This window comes from Pituophis catenifer, unplaced genomic scaffold, assembly GCF_029215685.1.
Source record: "Pituophis catenifer annectens isolate HBS135680 unplaced genomic scaffold, rPitCat1.0.hap2 SCAF_2, whole genome shotgun sequence".
Taxonomy (NCBI): Eukaryota; Metazoa; Chordata; class Lepidosauria; order Squamata; family Colubridae; genus Pituophis; species Pituophis catenifer.
Window position 1 is genome coordinate 180445690 of NW_027256882.1, and position 15247 is coordinate 180460936.

Sequence of the window (15247 nt, forward strand, 5' to 3'; positions counted from 1 at the left end):
ACCCTTAATATATTTAAAGATTTTGATTATGTCCCCCCATCCAGTGGTGGGTTGCTCCCGGTTCGCTCTGATTTGGGCAAACTGGTAGCGGCAGTGGGAGGCTCTGCCAACTTGCTCAGACATCATCAAAAATGCTCTGCGCATGCACAGAAGCTTCTGCACATGCGCCGAAGTGCCGCACATTCACGAAGTGAGCACGCTACCGATAGCGAACCAGTAGCACCAGGATTTGAAACCCACTACTGGTTTTCAATTTGACAGCAAATTGCAACAGTTGACAGGTTAACATCATCCCCCACTGATAAGCAGACTAGGAGGGAGGAAACAGTAGGAATTAAGCCTCCATCATCCAGCATGACCACAGGAAAAACAACACAGCTAATTACAAGTGGGAGACGGCTGGAAGGGCCTATTACATGCACAATGGCCAAATTGATTAATGGCATATAAAGGCAGAGATCTCTGTAATGGTAGTTTAATATTCTGACGATGTCAGCAGATGGCTGACGAAAGCTTAGTAGAATAAAGTTTTTTAATTATTTTAAAATTTTAAGTTCCGGAGCTCGCAGAATGTCTGCTTCTTTCTTTACATGCATACATACATACATACAGTGTGTATTCATGTCTATGATATGGTATGGTATGGTATGGTATGGTATGGTATGGTATGGTATGGTGTGGTGTGGTGTGGTGTGGTGTGGTGTGGTGTGGTGTGGTATGGTATGGTGTATGGGGTGGGGTGGGGTGGGGTGGGGTGGGGTGGGGTGGGGTGGTATGGTATGGTATGGTATGGTATGGTATGGTATGGTATGGTATGGTATGGTATAGTATAGTATAGTATAGTATAGTATAGTATAGTATAGTATAGTATAGTACAGTATAGTTAATACAATGATATCACAATATAAATAATAAATGACAGAATACTCTATTCTGTTATTGTGTTCAATTATGTCCTCTGAAAGAAATGACAACTCCACTCTTCCTCTTTTCTACTCTGTCTTTTCTGAATCAAAATCAAAATGACAGAGTTGGAGACCTTGGAGATCTTCTAGTCCAACCACTTGCTCAAGCATGAGACCCTATACCATTCCAGACAAATGGCAGTCCAGTCTCTTCTTAAAAGCCTCCAGCGATGGAGCACCCACAACCTCTGAAGGCAAGCTATTCCACCAGTGAATTGTTCTCACTGTTAGGAAATCTCTCCTTAATTCTAGATTGCTTCTCTCCTTCATTAGTTTCCATCCATAGTTTCTTGTCTTGCCTTCGGGTGCTTTGGAAAATAGATTGACTGCCTCTTCTTTGTGACCATCTAGTCAAATATTGAAACACTGCTATCATGTCACCCTTCATCCTTCTTTTCACAAGACTAGGCATAACCAATTCCTGCAACCATTCTTCATACGTTTTACCCTCCAGCCACCTAATCATTTTGATGTTCTTTTCTGCACTCTTTCCAAAGTCTCTACATCCTATTTATAATATGGTGATCAAACTGGATTCAGTATTCCAAGTGTGGTCTTACTAAGGCTTTATAAAGCAATACTAATACTTTAAATGAACTTGATTCTATCACTCTATTAATGCAATGTAGGATTGCATGGGGGTTTTTTGCTGCTGAAACACACTGGTGGCTCATATTTAAGTGATTGTCCACTAGGATCTATCTATCTGTCCAAGATCTATCTCACAGTCACTGCTATTGAGTTGGGTTTCTCCTAATCTGTACCTGTACATTTGGTTTTCCTTGCCTGTGTAAAACCTTACTTTTCTCTACACTGATTTTCATTTTGTTAGCTAGGGCCCAATGTTCAAATCTTCTGAGGTTTGGCTATTCCTGCCAGTTTAGTGTCATCTGCAAATTTGATGAATTCCCCTTCTATTCCCTTATTTAAATTGTTTATGAAGATGTTGAAGAATACTGGGCCTAAAATGGAACCTAGGGTACCCCACTATTTCCTTCCTTCCATGTTAATGTAATTTCATTGAGGGCTACACATTGAGTGTGATTTGTCAGCCAGTTACAAATCCATCTGGTGGTGATGCTTTCTATCCCATATTTTTTTTAGCTTACCAAGAAGTAAGTTGTGGTCTACTTTGTCAAATGCCTTACTGAAATTCAAGTATATGTCCACTAATTTAGTCACTTTGTCAAAGAATGAAATAAGATTTGTTTGGCATGATCTGTTTTGACAAACCTGTATGTAACCTTGTATGTATAATCTAGAATCTAGTATGTAGCCTGGTATTCTTATATCCCAATCAATGGGCTCTCTGAATAATGTCTCTGTAATTGCAACAAAATTCAAGTTATCCCTGGACATACCAGCTGTTTGTTCGCAAAGTTTGTTGCCGAAACTGCAAACATTAATGCCCATGATATGGCTCTCACTATCAAAAACTTGATTTTTCCTAATGCCAACTTTAATATTATTAACTGCAGAAAGATCTGTGTTAGAAACACAACAACCTTATTAGTCCCCAGTGTTTGCTGGGGACAACAACCCTCTCTTAAATATAAGACTACAGCCTATCCTACTAAGTTCCTGCCCCAAATTCTGGAAATCCTTCTGCACAGACAACACATTTTTTTTGGACAGATCATTAATGCCAAGATGCACAACAACATCAACATCACAATCCTTACTACCATTCTTGACAGTCTTAATAATATACCTCTTTTTTCTCCTGGCAGTACAACCAGGCAGATATCTCAGGCTCTTACAAAATCTACATATTCCTGTCCTAAATAGACGCCTCTTACAGTTGTGTCACCAACCAGAAGGGTACTAAATCATGGACCACAATGCCCTGCCCAATAGAGTTATCATCACAAACAACTGAATCGGCCATCTCAGTATCCCTCTTAAGTTTGGCAGGGACATTATAACTATCCCCTGCACTTCTCCTGCAGAGTCTTTGTGGAAGAGAGGGGTGAGAGCAGGGCAGCCCAATAGAACACGCCGGCTGAGTCGGTCACTAATTTCAGCCTGAAAAGCTGACAAGCAAACTCTAGAAAAGCAATTTCTCCATGTAAACTAGCAATCTGCATACAAACAGGGCAGTATACCAGCTTAAGAAGACTACCATGAAAGACAACTGCAAAGCAAATGTTGTACTAAATATATTAAGGTATTACAAGAATTCCATAGCAATATTAACCCACTGAGTCGCTTTGAATTGCAAGATAAGTGGCATATAAATTTGATAAATAAATATGGTTTCTGCAAAGGAAAAATGAGATAAACATGTAATAGTGCCTCAGAATGGTACACAGATACAAAACGGGTTAGAAATTGAATCACGTTGCAAACCCATCAACATGAATTGAAAGCAATCAAAAATCTCTGGAGTTAATCTCTCTTTTTGGAATTTCTAAAATTAAGAATGCCATTGTCATTTTTCTTTTTTGGCACCTTTTACCTCAAATCTTAAGAGTTGGTGCAACTAGTTAAGTGATAGGAGAACAGTAGTGGACAACAAGAGGCCTTCTGGCCTATGGCTATTTGACCATCTGTCCAAATCCCAATTGGTTTGTTGACTGCAAGTACTGGATCTCAACTAAGTATGGTTAATAATATTTTCTATTAAATGAGAGACTTTTTATGAATAGATTCTGACATGGTGAACACTAAAATTTTAATCCCCCACCCAAAATTTCATTACAACCCACTATTTCTAGGAAGCCAAACTTACTGATCTGCACGTTTTCAACAGAAACATCAAGATGGAATTTGTTGCAAACATTTGCATCCTCCCGCAATTGTGCATTATAGACCGTCAAAATTGTCATTGTTGCTTTTCCATCACCTGATGCTGACACAGTGAAGTCTTCATTGAGTTTGGTCTGAAAAGCAACCAGGGTTAACATGACCATCAACTGCAGTTCCTTGGCTATTTTGATTTTACTGGATTGTATTTGTTGTAACCTGATATGAGCTAGAGGTGGAATAGATTTCAAAATATAAGAAAGACCCAATCAAATATTTGGATGAAGAAACAACAATATATTGGCAAGGTATCAACAAAATCAAATCATAAAGAAAACTCTTTTCCTTCCACTTTCTGAAGACACAATGAATGTAAAACTAACCAAATTATTGTGCACCAATCTTTGCAATTTCTATGTATGTGTACATTCATAGTAACATAATGTAGTAGAATAAATGGATTTAATTTTCTGCAATAGGAAGGTATAAATATATATTATATATAAATCATGAGCGGTGCCATTTGACAATTACATTATATTTGTATAGTAAACTTTAAAGCACCTGAAATCTGTTTTCAGGTGCAATGGAGAAGTGATTAATATGTCCTCTTCTCCCAACAAAGTGGAGGGTAAAGCTTTCAATAAAAGGGTATTGGTTATTTAGAAATAATGGTCTCTTAGAGGCCATTGGTGATAACTGGAAGAAGTAGTTCTTGATGTACAACCACAGTTGGACCAGAATTTTGATCTTAAGCGATGCATACATTAAGTGAGTCATCATGTGACTGGACCCAATATTATGACCCTTTTTACAATGGTTGTTAAGTAAATCACTGCAGCCGTTAAGCGAATCTGGTTTCCTCAACTGACTTTGCTTGTCAGATAGAAGTAGTCCTTGACTTATGACTGTCCATTTAGCAACCATTCAAAGTTATAGCACTGAAAAAGGTGATTTAGGTACAACATTGCAGTGTCACTAGAGTCATGTAATTGCCTTTTGCAACATTCCCAAGAGGCTTCAGACAAACAAAGGCAGTGGTGGGTTGCCCCCGGTTCGGACCAGTTCTATAGAACTGGCGGGAGGCTCCGCCCACTGGCCCTGACATCAGAAGGGATCTGCGCATGCGCAGAAACAAGGCACATGCGCGATCCTATTGCGAACCGGTAGTAAAGGTAAGTAGAACCCACCCCTGAACAAAGGCAATAGGGGAAGCTGGATTTGCTTAACAGCTGCATGATTCACTTATTGACCATGGTTATTTGCTTTATGACTGGGGGGAAAAAGTTATAAAATTGGGCATGATTCATTTAACACCAACATCAGTTAATGACAGAAGTTCTGATATTAATATCTGGCTGATTGTGTGATGAACCATGATAATTCTTGACTTTACATTCACAGTCGGTCCAAAGAAAAATAATGCATAACTGGATATACAAACATCTTGGGTCGCTTTGTCATTATCATTGGTTGTTCACACAATCAGCCAGATATTTAGACTGGATTTGGCATTTCTATCCACCTGGTGAATCATTTCCAAGGACAAAGGATAGGCAGATTTTGTTCTTTGATGTTGTTAAAGATATGGTCACAGGATGTGAGCTGTTCCGAGTAAAACTGCCTTTTGCAATTGATTGACAGTAATTAATCAATGCCACAGGTGATTAAGTGATGCTCCAGTTGTTGTGGGATTGCACCCAAGGCCCCTATTACTATTGGTATGTTGATAATAATTCCTGCCTACATGTGCTTTCCCCTTGTATTCTGTTTCACAAATATTTCTTTCTACTTGATTGTACCAGATCTATATATAAACATATTCAAACTCTATTAGTATCATACCTTTACATTGGCTCTAAATTGCTTCTGCAATATCAGAAATAGCAAAGAGTAATAGATCATTTTAATGACTTTATCTTCATGTACTAAGTGAAGGTGTTGCGAAGTGCTCCAAAAGTCCCTCAGAACCATTCAAATCTCTTTCCTAGGAATAGTTCTTAAAAGTACAGACACAATTTTGCAATATTGTCTTAAATACAGCCTTTTGCAGCTTTGTGTGAGGAAAGGGAAGTCATTTAAAACTACACTGTATGTTGACAAAGAAGCTAGTAGTCTTAAGCCACTCTCCCCTGATCTGATGCTTGAACATGGGCTAATCTCCAACCACCACAATTCCAATAGGAAGAACTGATTTAAGTTTTCTTTCTTGTTTTACTAAATACTGTATAGTTTTTCCCAGTTCTTGAACAAAGATGTATTTCAACTTTAAACTCCAACATAATTAGTTCCAATGAAAGGAGTAATAAATATACTTGCTGAAATACCATACCTCTGTTGTCTGGGCTCGAGCAGCATTGGTAATATCAATTCTGTAGTTTATAGGTAGTTCTCGTTCTGGCAGCCTAATAACAATATCTAAGTTTAAGTCCTTATGGGTAGGCAATTGAATCTCATATTCAGCAAGAGCTTGAAACACCACAACTGTTGCCTGGAATGGGAGAAGGAAAAAATAAGATTGTTTGTCTTGGAGTGTCTCACAAAGGAACTGTAATTCCAGTGATGTATTTTACCAGAGAAATAAATGTTTAACACATAGGGAAGAACATGGTGATGGGGCTCGTTGCAATAAATACCCAAACTATCTTTCTAATTTTTACAATTGTCTGTTGGATCATTTGATCATAAATGAGAAGATGGGCTACAAACTGAATGAGTAAACAAACAGAGGAGGGTTGACTTACTGTATATGCACATACATACATCTTTAAAGAGCCTTTTATCTGTAGAACTAAATGATCTAGGTCTAGGACAATAGGAAGTTTATGGATGAGATTTCCCTTGATTCCCTTAATTTCAACATGAATGAAGGACATAAACCCTAGATAATCTTCAGGTAAAAATTCCTTTCAAAAGCTATTCATTGTCCTGCACATCAAAGATTCAACCAATTAGAGATAAATTCTCTATCCACCATGTAAGCATACACCCTGATCTTTTCTCAGCACAAAACATTTTCTCCTATGGATATTTTGTGCCAAAAAAAAGCTTACAGATGTCTAAAATGAAACCTGTGGTTTCTTTCAGTCTATCAGAGTTATTCAACACCTATAGCATCTATTCAATGCTTTGTTCTAACAGCTGAGTAGTCTACAAAGTACAGTTAAAAAAACACTCCTTATTCTTTTTTTCTTTTTCTTTTTTTGAGGTCTCTCTCTGTAAAGCTTCCATTCACTGTTTCTTGTCTTATCCTTAGACACTATGGAGAATAAATCCACAACTTCTTCTCTGTGACAGCACTTCAAATATTAAAAGACTGCTATAGTGTCTTGACTTTGCCTTCTCTTCCTTAGGCGAAACCTGCAAAAATTCAGACTATTGTTTTGTTTTAAGCAGCCTAGTTTAGAATAGAGCTCAGAAGATTATAAACTGACAATAAAGCAAAAGCTCACTTGGGTTTGTCCATAGGTTCCCCCATAATATTTCTGATCTGTCAGCCATCTGACTATGGGACCGGCCTCCTCAAATTTCTTCATTTTCAGCAGGGCCAACAAGGCATAGGAAGTGCCTTCAATGTTGTGGGTGCGAGCATTATATTCTTCCCAACGATTCCTTCCTAAAAAACAGCACAGAAACAGAATTAAGCCAAACAGATAAAAATATTGGTTACTTATCTTGAAAGGTGACTTTGCATTGATCCATCTTGTGCAGCAATTGTGCCCATTCCTGGATTGGGAGACCTTGCTCATAGTCACTCCTGCCTAGCTGGACTACCTCAATGTGCTCTATCTTCCCAGCTGGACTACCTCAATGTGCTCTATCTTTGAAGGTCACCCAGAAGTTACAACTGCTCCAGAATTCAGTGGTGTTGCAGTTTCAGATGCCCCTTGCTTCGCCCATATCATATTGTTTGCCATGTGAATTGCACTGTGTCCATTTTCTTTCTGTATGCAATACAAGGTGATGGTTTTCACCTTTAAAACATACATGGCACACAACCAAGTTATTTAGAGGACTGCCTCTCCCTGAGGGTATCTCCCTGAGGGTATCTGCCATTCCACCAGATTGGATAGGGTTGACCTGCTCCAGCTCCCTTCCCTTAAATATTGCCATCTAGCAGGACCAGTGGTGGGTTGCTACCGGTTCGCACCAGTTTGGGAGAACCGGTAGTAAAAATATTTAGTCGCTCGCAGAACCGGTAGCAATGGCAGGCTGGCCATGCCCCCGAACCAGTCGCCCGGTCACGTCTCACTCACCCCGGCCGCCATGTTCGTCGCCGCCATGTTCTTCACGCATGCACGTCCCATTGCCTTGCAACTCCAATGGGATGTGCATATGCGAAGAACAAGGCGGCGATGGCAGCAGCTTTCCTTCAGATAAAGCTTTCTAGCAGCGGCAGTTAGCTGGGGGCCGTTCTGGACCAGCTGCCGTGGTAGGTAAGCAGCCTAACAAAGAGACGGTGGTGGGGAAGGAAACAGGCAAGTGGGCCTGGCCACAGGACTGCCGGGAAGGGCGCATGGAAGGCAGGCAAGCATGTCAGGGCCACCCGGCAGTACAGAAGAGAGCTAGCAGCCTACTCCCTTCCCTGCGGCCTGGCATGCTTGCCTGCCTTCCATGTGGCCTTCCCGGTGGTCCCCCATGCCTTTGCCTTCCAAGGTCAGGTCACACATGCGGCCTGTGACAGGAGATGTAGCGCTTCCAGCCGGGCCCGGCCAGTGGGTGGGTGGGCGGCCCTTCAGGGAGATGGAGCCATTGCAATGAGGCTGAGAGGGGCGGCGACAGTGGCAGTGCTGCAGCAGGGCAAGCAGATTTCCCATGGCCTTCCCTCCATGTGACGGAAGGCAGCCACCGCAAAAGCTGCGTAGAAAAAGTTTCGGGGAGTTCCGGGACTCCTGCCACCACCACTGCCACTGATGCCTGCAGCGGCAAAAGCCACGCAGGAAAAGTTTCGGGGCACTGAAGTTCCCGTTTTGACCCCTGCCCTGCCTCTGCCTGCCACAGCCTGAAGCTCCTGTTTTGGGTGCCGCCACCACCGCTGCTGCTGCTACTGCCACCGTGGCCAGGCATTTTCTCTCGGGTCTCCCAGTCTCACTCTCCTAGACTTTGAAGGAGGGAGGGAGGGAGGGAGAGAGTAAAAGAAAGAAAGAGAGAGAGAAAAAGAGAGAAAGAAAATGAGAGAAAGAGGAAAAAAGATAGAAGGGAGAGACAAGAAAGAAAAAGAAAGAGACAAAGAAAGAGAGAAAGAAAGAAGGAAAGGGAGAGAGAGAGAAAAGAAAGTGAAAGAAAAAGAGACAAAGAAAAAAACAAAGAAAGAGAAAGGAAGAGAAAGGAAGGAAGGAAGGGAAAGACAAAGAAAGAAAGAGAGAGAAAGAGAGAAAGAAAGAAGGAAAGAGGAAGGGAGAGAAGGAAAAAAGAAAGAATGAAAGAAAAAAGAAAGAAAAAACAAAAAAAGAGAAAGGAAGGAAGAAAGAAAGGGAGAGACAAAGAAAGAAAGAAAGAGAAAGAAGGAAAGAGGAAGGGAGAGAGAGAAAAAAGAAAGAGAAAGAGAAAGAAAGAGAAGGAGAGACAAGAAAGAGAGAAAGAAAGGAGAGGAAGGGAGAGAGAGCGAAAAGAAAGAAAGAAAGAAAGAAAGAAAGAGAAAGGGAGAGACAAGAAAGAGAGAAAGAAGGAAGGAAGGAAGGAAGGGAGGGAGGGAGGGAGGAGGGAGAGAGAAAGAAAGAAAGAAAGAAAGAAAGAAAGAAAGAAAGAAAGAAAGAAAGAAAGAAAGAAAGAAAGAAAGAAGAGGAAGGAAGGAAAGAAGGAACACAAATCCTGGCACTAAACATGGCTTCAGAAGATGCTTTGAAACAGGACAGCAATTTAGGGCTGGAAGGGGCCTTAGAGGCCATCTAGTCCAACCCCCTGCTCCAGCAGGAAACCTTACATCGACTGGATTATTTTGGTGCCTCTAACAGAAAAGAAAATTTTTAGAAAGGAGAAGGAGTTTACTAGGACAAGGCAGCCATGCAGAGGAAAGCAGAGATAGTCCTTGATTTATGACCAGAACTGAGCCCAAAATTTTGGTTGCTAAGCAAGAGCGTTGTTAAGTGAGTTTCACCACATTTTACTCAATCCATGATCTCTCCTGGCTCTAACAGTGATGTGCAAGTTAGGGAAGAACATCTGAAGGTGTGTGTAATGTTCTAAATGTATAGAAGTTATAGTTAAATGTGTGGCAGAAAGTGGACTCTGGATGTGTTTTTCCAAATGGAGTAAGTGAGGTTGAATGTGTATAGTTTTAGAAGAGGTGTGTGTGTATGGGTACATACACATACAGTATATATAGTAAATAATGTATCTTTTTGTGTGCCTATACACTATACTATGTAATATTATGTGCACATATGGCATATGTACATAGGATTAAATAGTATATTTTGGATGTTCAGTAGTAGTAAATAAATAGACAGGGAAATTGTATCTCGTTGAGGCCTTTGAGGCGAGGAGAGGCCAGGCACCCTAACCATAACCCTTGACATGAGTGATGTCAAGCTGGCCACGCCTACCCAGTCACATGACCACCCAGCTACGCCCACCCAGTCACATGACCACCAAGCTACGCCCACCAAATAAGCCACGCCCACAGAACTGATAGTAAAAAAATTTAGAACCCACCCGAGTGGGACCTTGAAAGAGTATCTTTTCCATAGAAGTGCCCACCCTGCAGAACGCTCATCCCATGGCATCTGGCAGGCCCTCATCCTTCTAGCCTTTCAGAAAGCTGAAAAGGCTTGGCTTTTATATATATATAAAATATATAAAATGATATATATATATATATATATATATATATATCAACCAAATTTGGTACACAGATGACTTACTCTCTGGAAAAAAATACTATGGGGGTAAGACACCCCTGGTGTGTGTGTGTCTGTGTGTGTGTCTATGTATGTGCCACAACGTTCTTCAGCCTTCTGCTGAGATGAACAACTGGCAGCCTATGGAAAAAAGAGCTTTATATCTATTTTTACTCATATTGTTTCTACTTTACCAGGCAGCTAGAAGCAAACCAATGCCATTTGCTCTTGGTTTTATTTTTGGTTACTGCAATTTCTAAAAATCTATCCATTCTGTTTCGTGTTCCAAGCTAATCTTTCAAAACCCAACCACACCTGGTTTCTATTTAAAACAAACCCATATATTACCTTTTGATGCTTCCATGAGTACCCTGTCATCATTGAGTCGGTCTGCAGCAGCCAAAGCATAGGCTGTGAGGGCCGTAGTGTAAGGCCTTTGCAGTTTGTCGTATTTTCTGAGTAAATAATCTACAGCCTTGTTGATGCTGCTGTCTAGAATCTAGAAGTGAGGGCAGAGGAAAGAGAAGAGATCCATTAGGAATGTTTGGGGGACAATTAGCATCTCTATGAAACATCATTTCCCTGAGGTTTGATTGGTCCCCTCTCAGTTGCTTTTCTGAAAGGCCCCACAAATCATGATTTTGTCAGTGAGCCTGAGGATGTTGTAAGCTGCCCAGAGTCACCTATTTGTGGTGTTCAATAAATAATAAATAAAGTGAATATGTGCTGCCCTCTTCCTGCTTGTATGTTTTGCATGCTAACAATGCACGTTTAGTCTACTTTGAGATCCTGAAGGCTTCTAATACTGAACCTGGGGTCAAGAAGGTGGGAAAATGGAATATTATGATTAAAAAAACCCTAGAGATGTGCTCGTATTTTGGCCCCCTCATACCATTTCCCAATACAACATCACATACATTGATATGTTCATTGCAGATTGATCTGGATTCCAATAATGAAATTAGACAGAATGCTGTTAAAGATACTTCTGGTTCAGCACCTTTAGATCCTCCCTAGAAGAAAACAGGGGGGGGGGAGACAAAAAAATGATAAAAGTTAATGGTAATATATAAATATATTAAATAATGCTAATAAATAAACACTTCTCTGTAATTATTCATAGGGGGTACGTGGGGGAGCAGCAAAGAGTTAAGGGGTTGGGGGTTTTTTTGTATCTCTTGGCTGCCATCCACATTTCACGATTCAACTTGCAGTGTTGTTGAAGAGTTGGAATTTGAGAAAACATTCAACTTTGCATATCCATATGGGAGCTATAAACAACCCTAACAACTTTTTGTGAGGAGAGAAAGAACAAAGGGCAGCAAACTCTGTGAAAGGAATTTTCTGCCAGACTGTCTACAGAAGAACAAGTAATTAGTCCTTTTAATGAAACTTTTGATTATTTGCTTTAAGCCAGGTATGGCCTAGGCAATTTCAAGAGTTTATACTCGGAAGCTGATCAGTTGATGCTACTTCAGAAAGACAAATAAAATTCTTTATATGCCAGAATTCCAGCCATTTTGTTTAAAGAGAAGTGGAGGGCAGGCAAAGAGAAATATGGGACAACTTGCTGCGGCTAGCTCCCCACAGCCAGCTTGCCACTTCCAGCTCCCCTTTGCCAATTTGCTGCCACCAAGTTGCCGCAGGACAATCCCATAAGGTCAACTCACCACAGGGAGAACTCGCCACAAGCAAGCAGAGGGAGCGCAGACAGGAGTGGGAGGGGGAGGCAAGCAAGCGGGTGGGCAGAACACAGAGCTTTATTCTCTCATTCAGTCAAATCTTACCAAGGCTAGCCTTTTTGCCCTTCATCCCACTTTTACTGGTGACATTCCAGGCCTGTTTTTAATTTTTTTTAATACATACTTCACTGATTGTTGCATATTATTTGAAAAGCTGCACACTTTTTGTGGTTTTGCTTATTATTTAGTGCTATAAAAACATTTCATTATAGAGAAATAATAATAATATATCCTGACTTCACAAAAAACCATCCTACTCGGAACTGCTTATATACTCAGGTGCTACCTTAATAGCTCTTAGGGTTTGGTTAAGACTTGAACTGTTTTTACCAGTCCCAGACTGTGAATCGAAATGAAGATTAAATCAATAATAACAACAATCAGAATAATTTCTATAAGACCCTTGAAAGTGGACATGGTGCTACCACAAAGAAAATACCCTGAAATTTTGGAAAAGTAAGAAGCACAATGGGAATGCACAGTGGATCAAGAAGGTTGAAAGCACTATAAAAGTGACTAGAAGGGAAGATGTACACACAATAAAAGAAATGGTGCAAAAACAAGCAAAGAAGGTCAAGAACTGGGGTGCCCCTGATTTAGATGAGCTGCATGGATTCTGGTTGAAATAACTAACAAGCAATCCAAATGAATCAGGTTCTGGAAACATCAGAAAATGAAAAATGGCTAACAACTGGAAGAACTTTTTTGATTCAGAAAGATGTAGAAAGGTGAAAAAACCTGAAAATTACAGGCCAATCAGTTGCCTGCCAACAACATACAAATTACAAATTACTTACAGGCATTATTACCAGGGCCGGATTTTCCTATAGGCTAACTAGGCTTCAGCCTAGGGCCTCAAGATCAAGAGGGGCCTACATTCAAATTGTTAGCAAAATTAAAATTACACTTTCACTATAGGTGAAAGGGCCTCATAAGTGGAATAGCCTAGGGCCTCTTTTCATCTAAATCCGGCCCTGATTATTACAAACCAAATTTATGGATATCTAGAAAACAAGGATTTGCTACTTGTAGAACAGAAAGGATGCTGCAAAAATTCAAAAGGAACCAAAGACCAATTGTTGATTGATAACTGGTTTTGAAGAATTCAAGGAAAAGACAAACAAATTTGTTCGTGGGCTGGATTAATTATAAGAAAGCATTTGATTCTGTTCCATACAGCTGGATTGAGAAATGCTTAGATATTTTTGGAATTAGCAGCAACACCCAGAAATTAGATAGATTAGATAGAGTAACAGAGTTGGAAGGGACCTTGGAGGTCATCTAGTCCAACCCCCCCACCCAAGCAGGAGACCCTACACCATTTCTGACAGATGGCAGTCCAGTCTCTTCTTGAAAGCCTCCAGTGATGAAGCTCCCACAACTTCTGAAGGCAAGCTGTTCCATTGGTTGATTGCTCTCACTGTCAGAAAATTTCTTCTTGTTTCCAGGTTGAATCTCTCCTTGTTCAGTTTCCATCCATTATTCCTTGTCTGGCCTTCAGGTGCTTTGGAATTTGAAATTCCTGAAGACTTCCATGAAGCTATGGCATACTAAGTTGATGGCCTGTAGAGAAGAACTTGGTGAAGTTGAAATCAAACAAGGAATCTTCCAAGGTGACTCATTGTCACCTCTATTATTTGTACTTTTGATGGCACCACTAACAAGCATTTTGAACAAACCAAATTGTGGCTATGAATTGGCAAAAAAAGGGTTGAAAAATTCCCATTTGCTTTACATGGATGATTTAAAACTGTTTGGAAAAACAAAATCTGAATTGAGCTCATTGCTGAAAAGCACTGAGGAGTTTAGCAGAGACATTGAGATGCAATTTGGCATTGACTAATGTGCAACAATTGCTGTTAAGGTAGGAAAAATTGTTGAAGATGATGGATTCGAATTTGATAATGAAGAGTTGATAAAAGCAGTAATACCAGAAGAAGGGTACAAGTACTTAGGAATTTTTGAAGTCTCTGGCTTGTTGCACAACCAAGTCAATGAAGCTACTTCAACAAAATATATAAAATGAGTCCAGACATTTTTGAAACCAAAGCTAAGCAGAGGAAATATCATTAAGGCAATTAACACCTGAGCAGTGCCTGTAATACGAAGCTGGAATAATTGATTGGACTCAACTAACTAACTTGATAACTTAGATTGAAAGACAAGAAAACTAATGACAATGCACCATGCAGAGCAAGTGGTATTGATCAATTGTACTTTCCAAGATGTCAGGGTGGCAGAGGATTCTTTCAGGTGAAACAAACTATGGAAGAGAAAAAACATGGTTTAAATGACTACATAAAAAAGCAAAAGTGCCTCTGCTGGAGGAGTTGAACAAGGGAAACCTCTTGAAAACAACAAGATTGAAAGCAGAATATCAAAAGGAAACAATTGAGCATTGAGTTTCTAACTGGAAAAAGCAGCCTATGCACCATCAATACCTGAAGGACATTGAAGGAAAGATAGATACAAAGCTAACATGGAGCTGGTTGAGATCAGGGGTGCTGAAGAAAGAAACTGAAGGCTACATTTCAGCTGCCCAAGAACAAGCCCTACAAACCAATTCCATGAAAGCAAAAATTCAACGTGTCAGTAACAACAGCAAATGTTGCTTATGCAATGAGAAAGATGAAACGGTGGATCATCTTATCAGTAACTGCATCAAAATCTCACAAAGTGATTATCTACAACATCATGATCAAATTGCCAAAATCATACATTGGAAGCTTTGCCAGATGTTGGGTTTGAATGCAGCAAAAATTAGTAAGCACACCAACTTGACAAAGTCCTTGAAAATGAACAGGTCAAGATCTTGTGGAACTTTCGAATCCAAACAGACATACATCTGGCCCACAACACTCCTGACATCACTATTGTGGAAAAGAAAAAGGTCATTGATATTGCAATACCAGGTGATGCATGAATTGAAGAGAAACAACTAGAAAAAATAATGAAA

General features: G+C 40.2%; 1 protein-coding gene across 1 annotated transcript in view; it reads right to left on the reverse strand.

Annotated features, from left to right (window-relative positions):
- C3 (complement C3) overlaps positions 1-15247 on the reverse strand; it is a 69270-nt gene that overhangs the window by 16586 nt on the left and 37437 nt on the right. Inside the window, exons 27-31 of the mRNA XM_070938225.1 lie at positions 11467-11562; positions 10898-11048; positions 7163-7326; positions 6043-6201; positions 3697-3847 (exon numbers count right to left, since the gene is read on the reverse strand). Of these exons, the coding sequence (XP_070794326.1) occupies positions 3697-3847; positions 6043-6201; positions 7163-7326; positions 10898-11048; positions 11467-11562 (721 nt within the window). The remainder of the gene's footprint in view (positions 1-3696; positions 3848-6042; positions 6202-7162; positions 7327-10897; positions 11049-11466; positions 11563-15247) is intronic.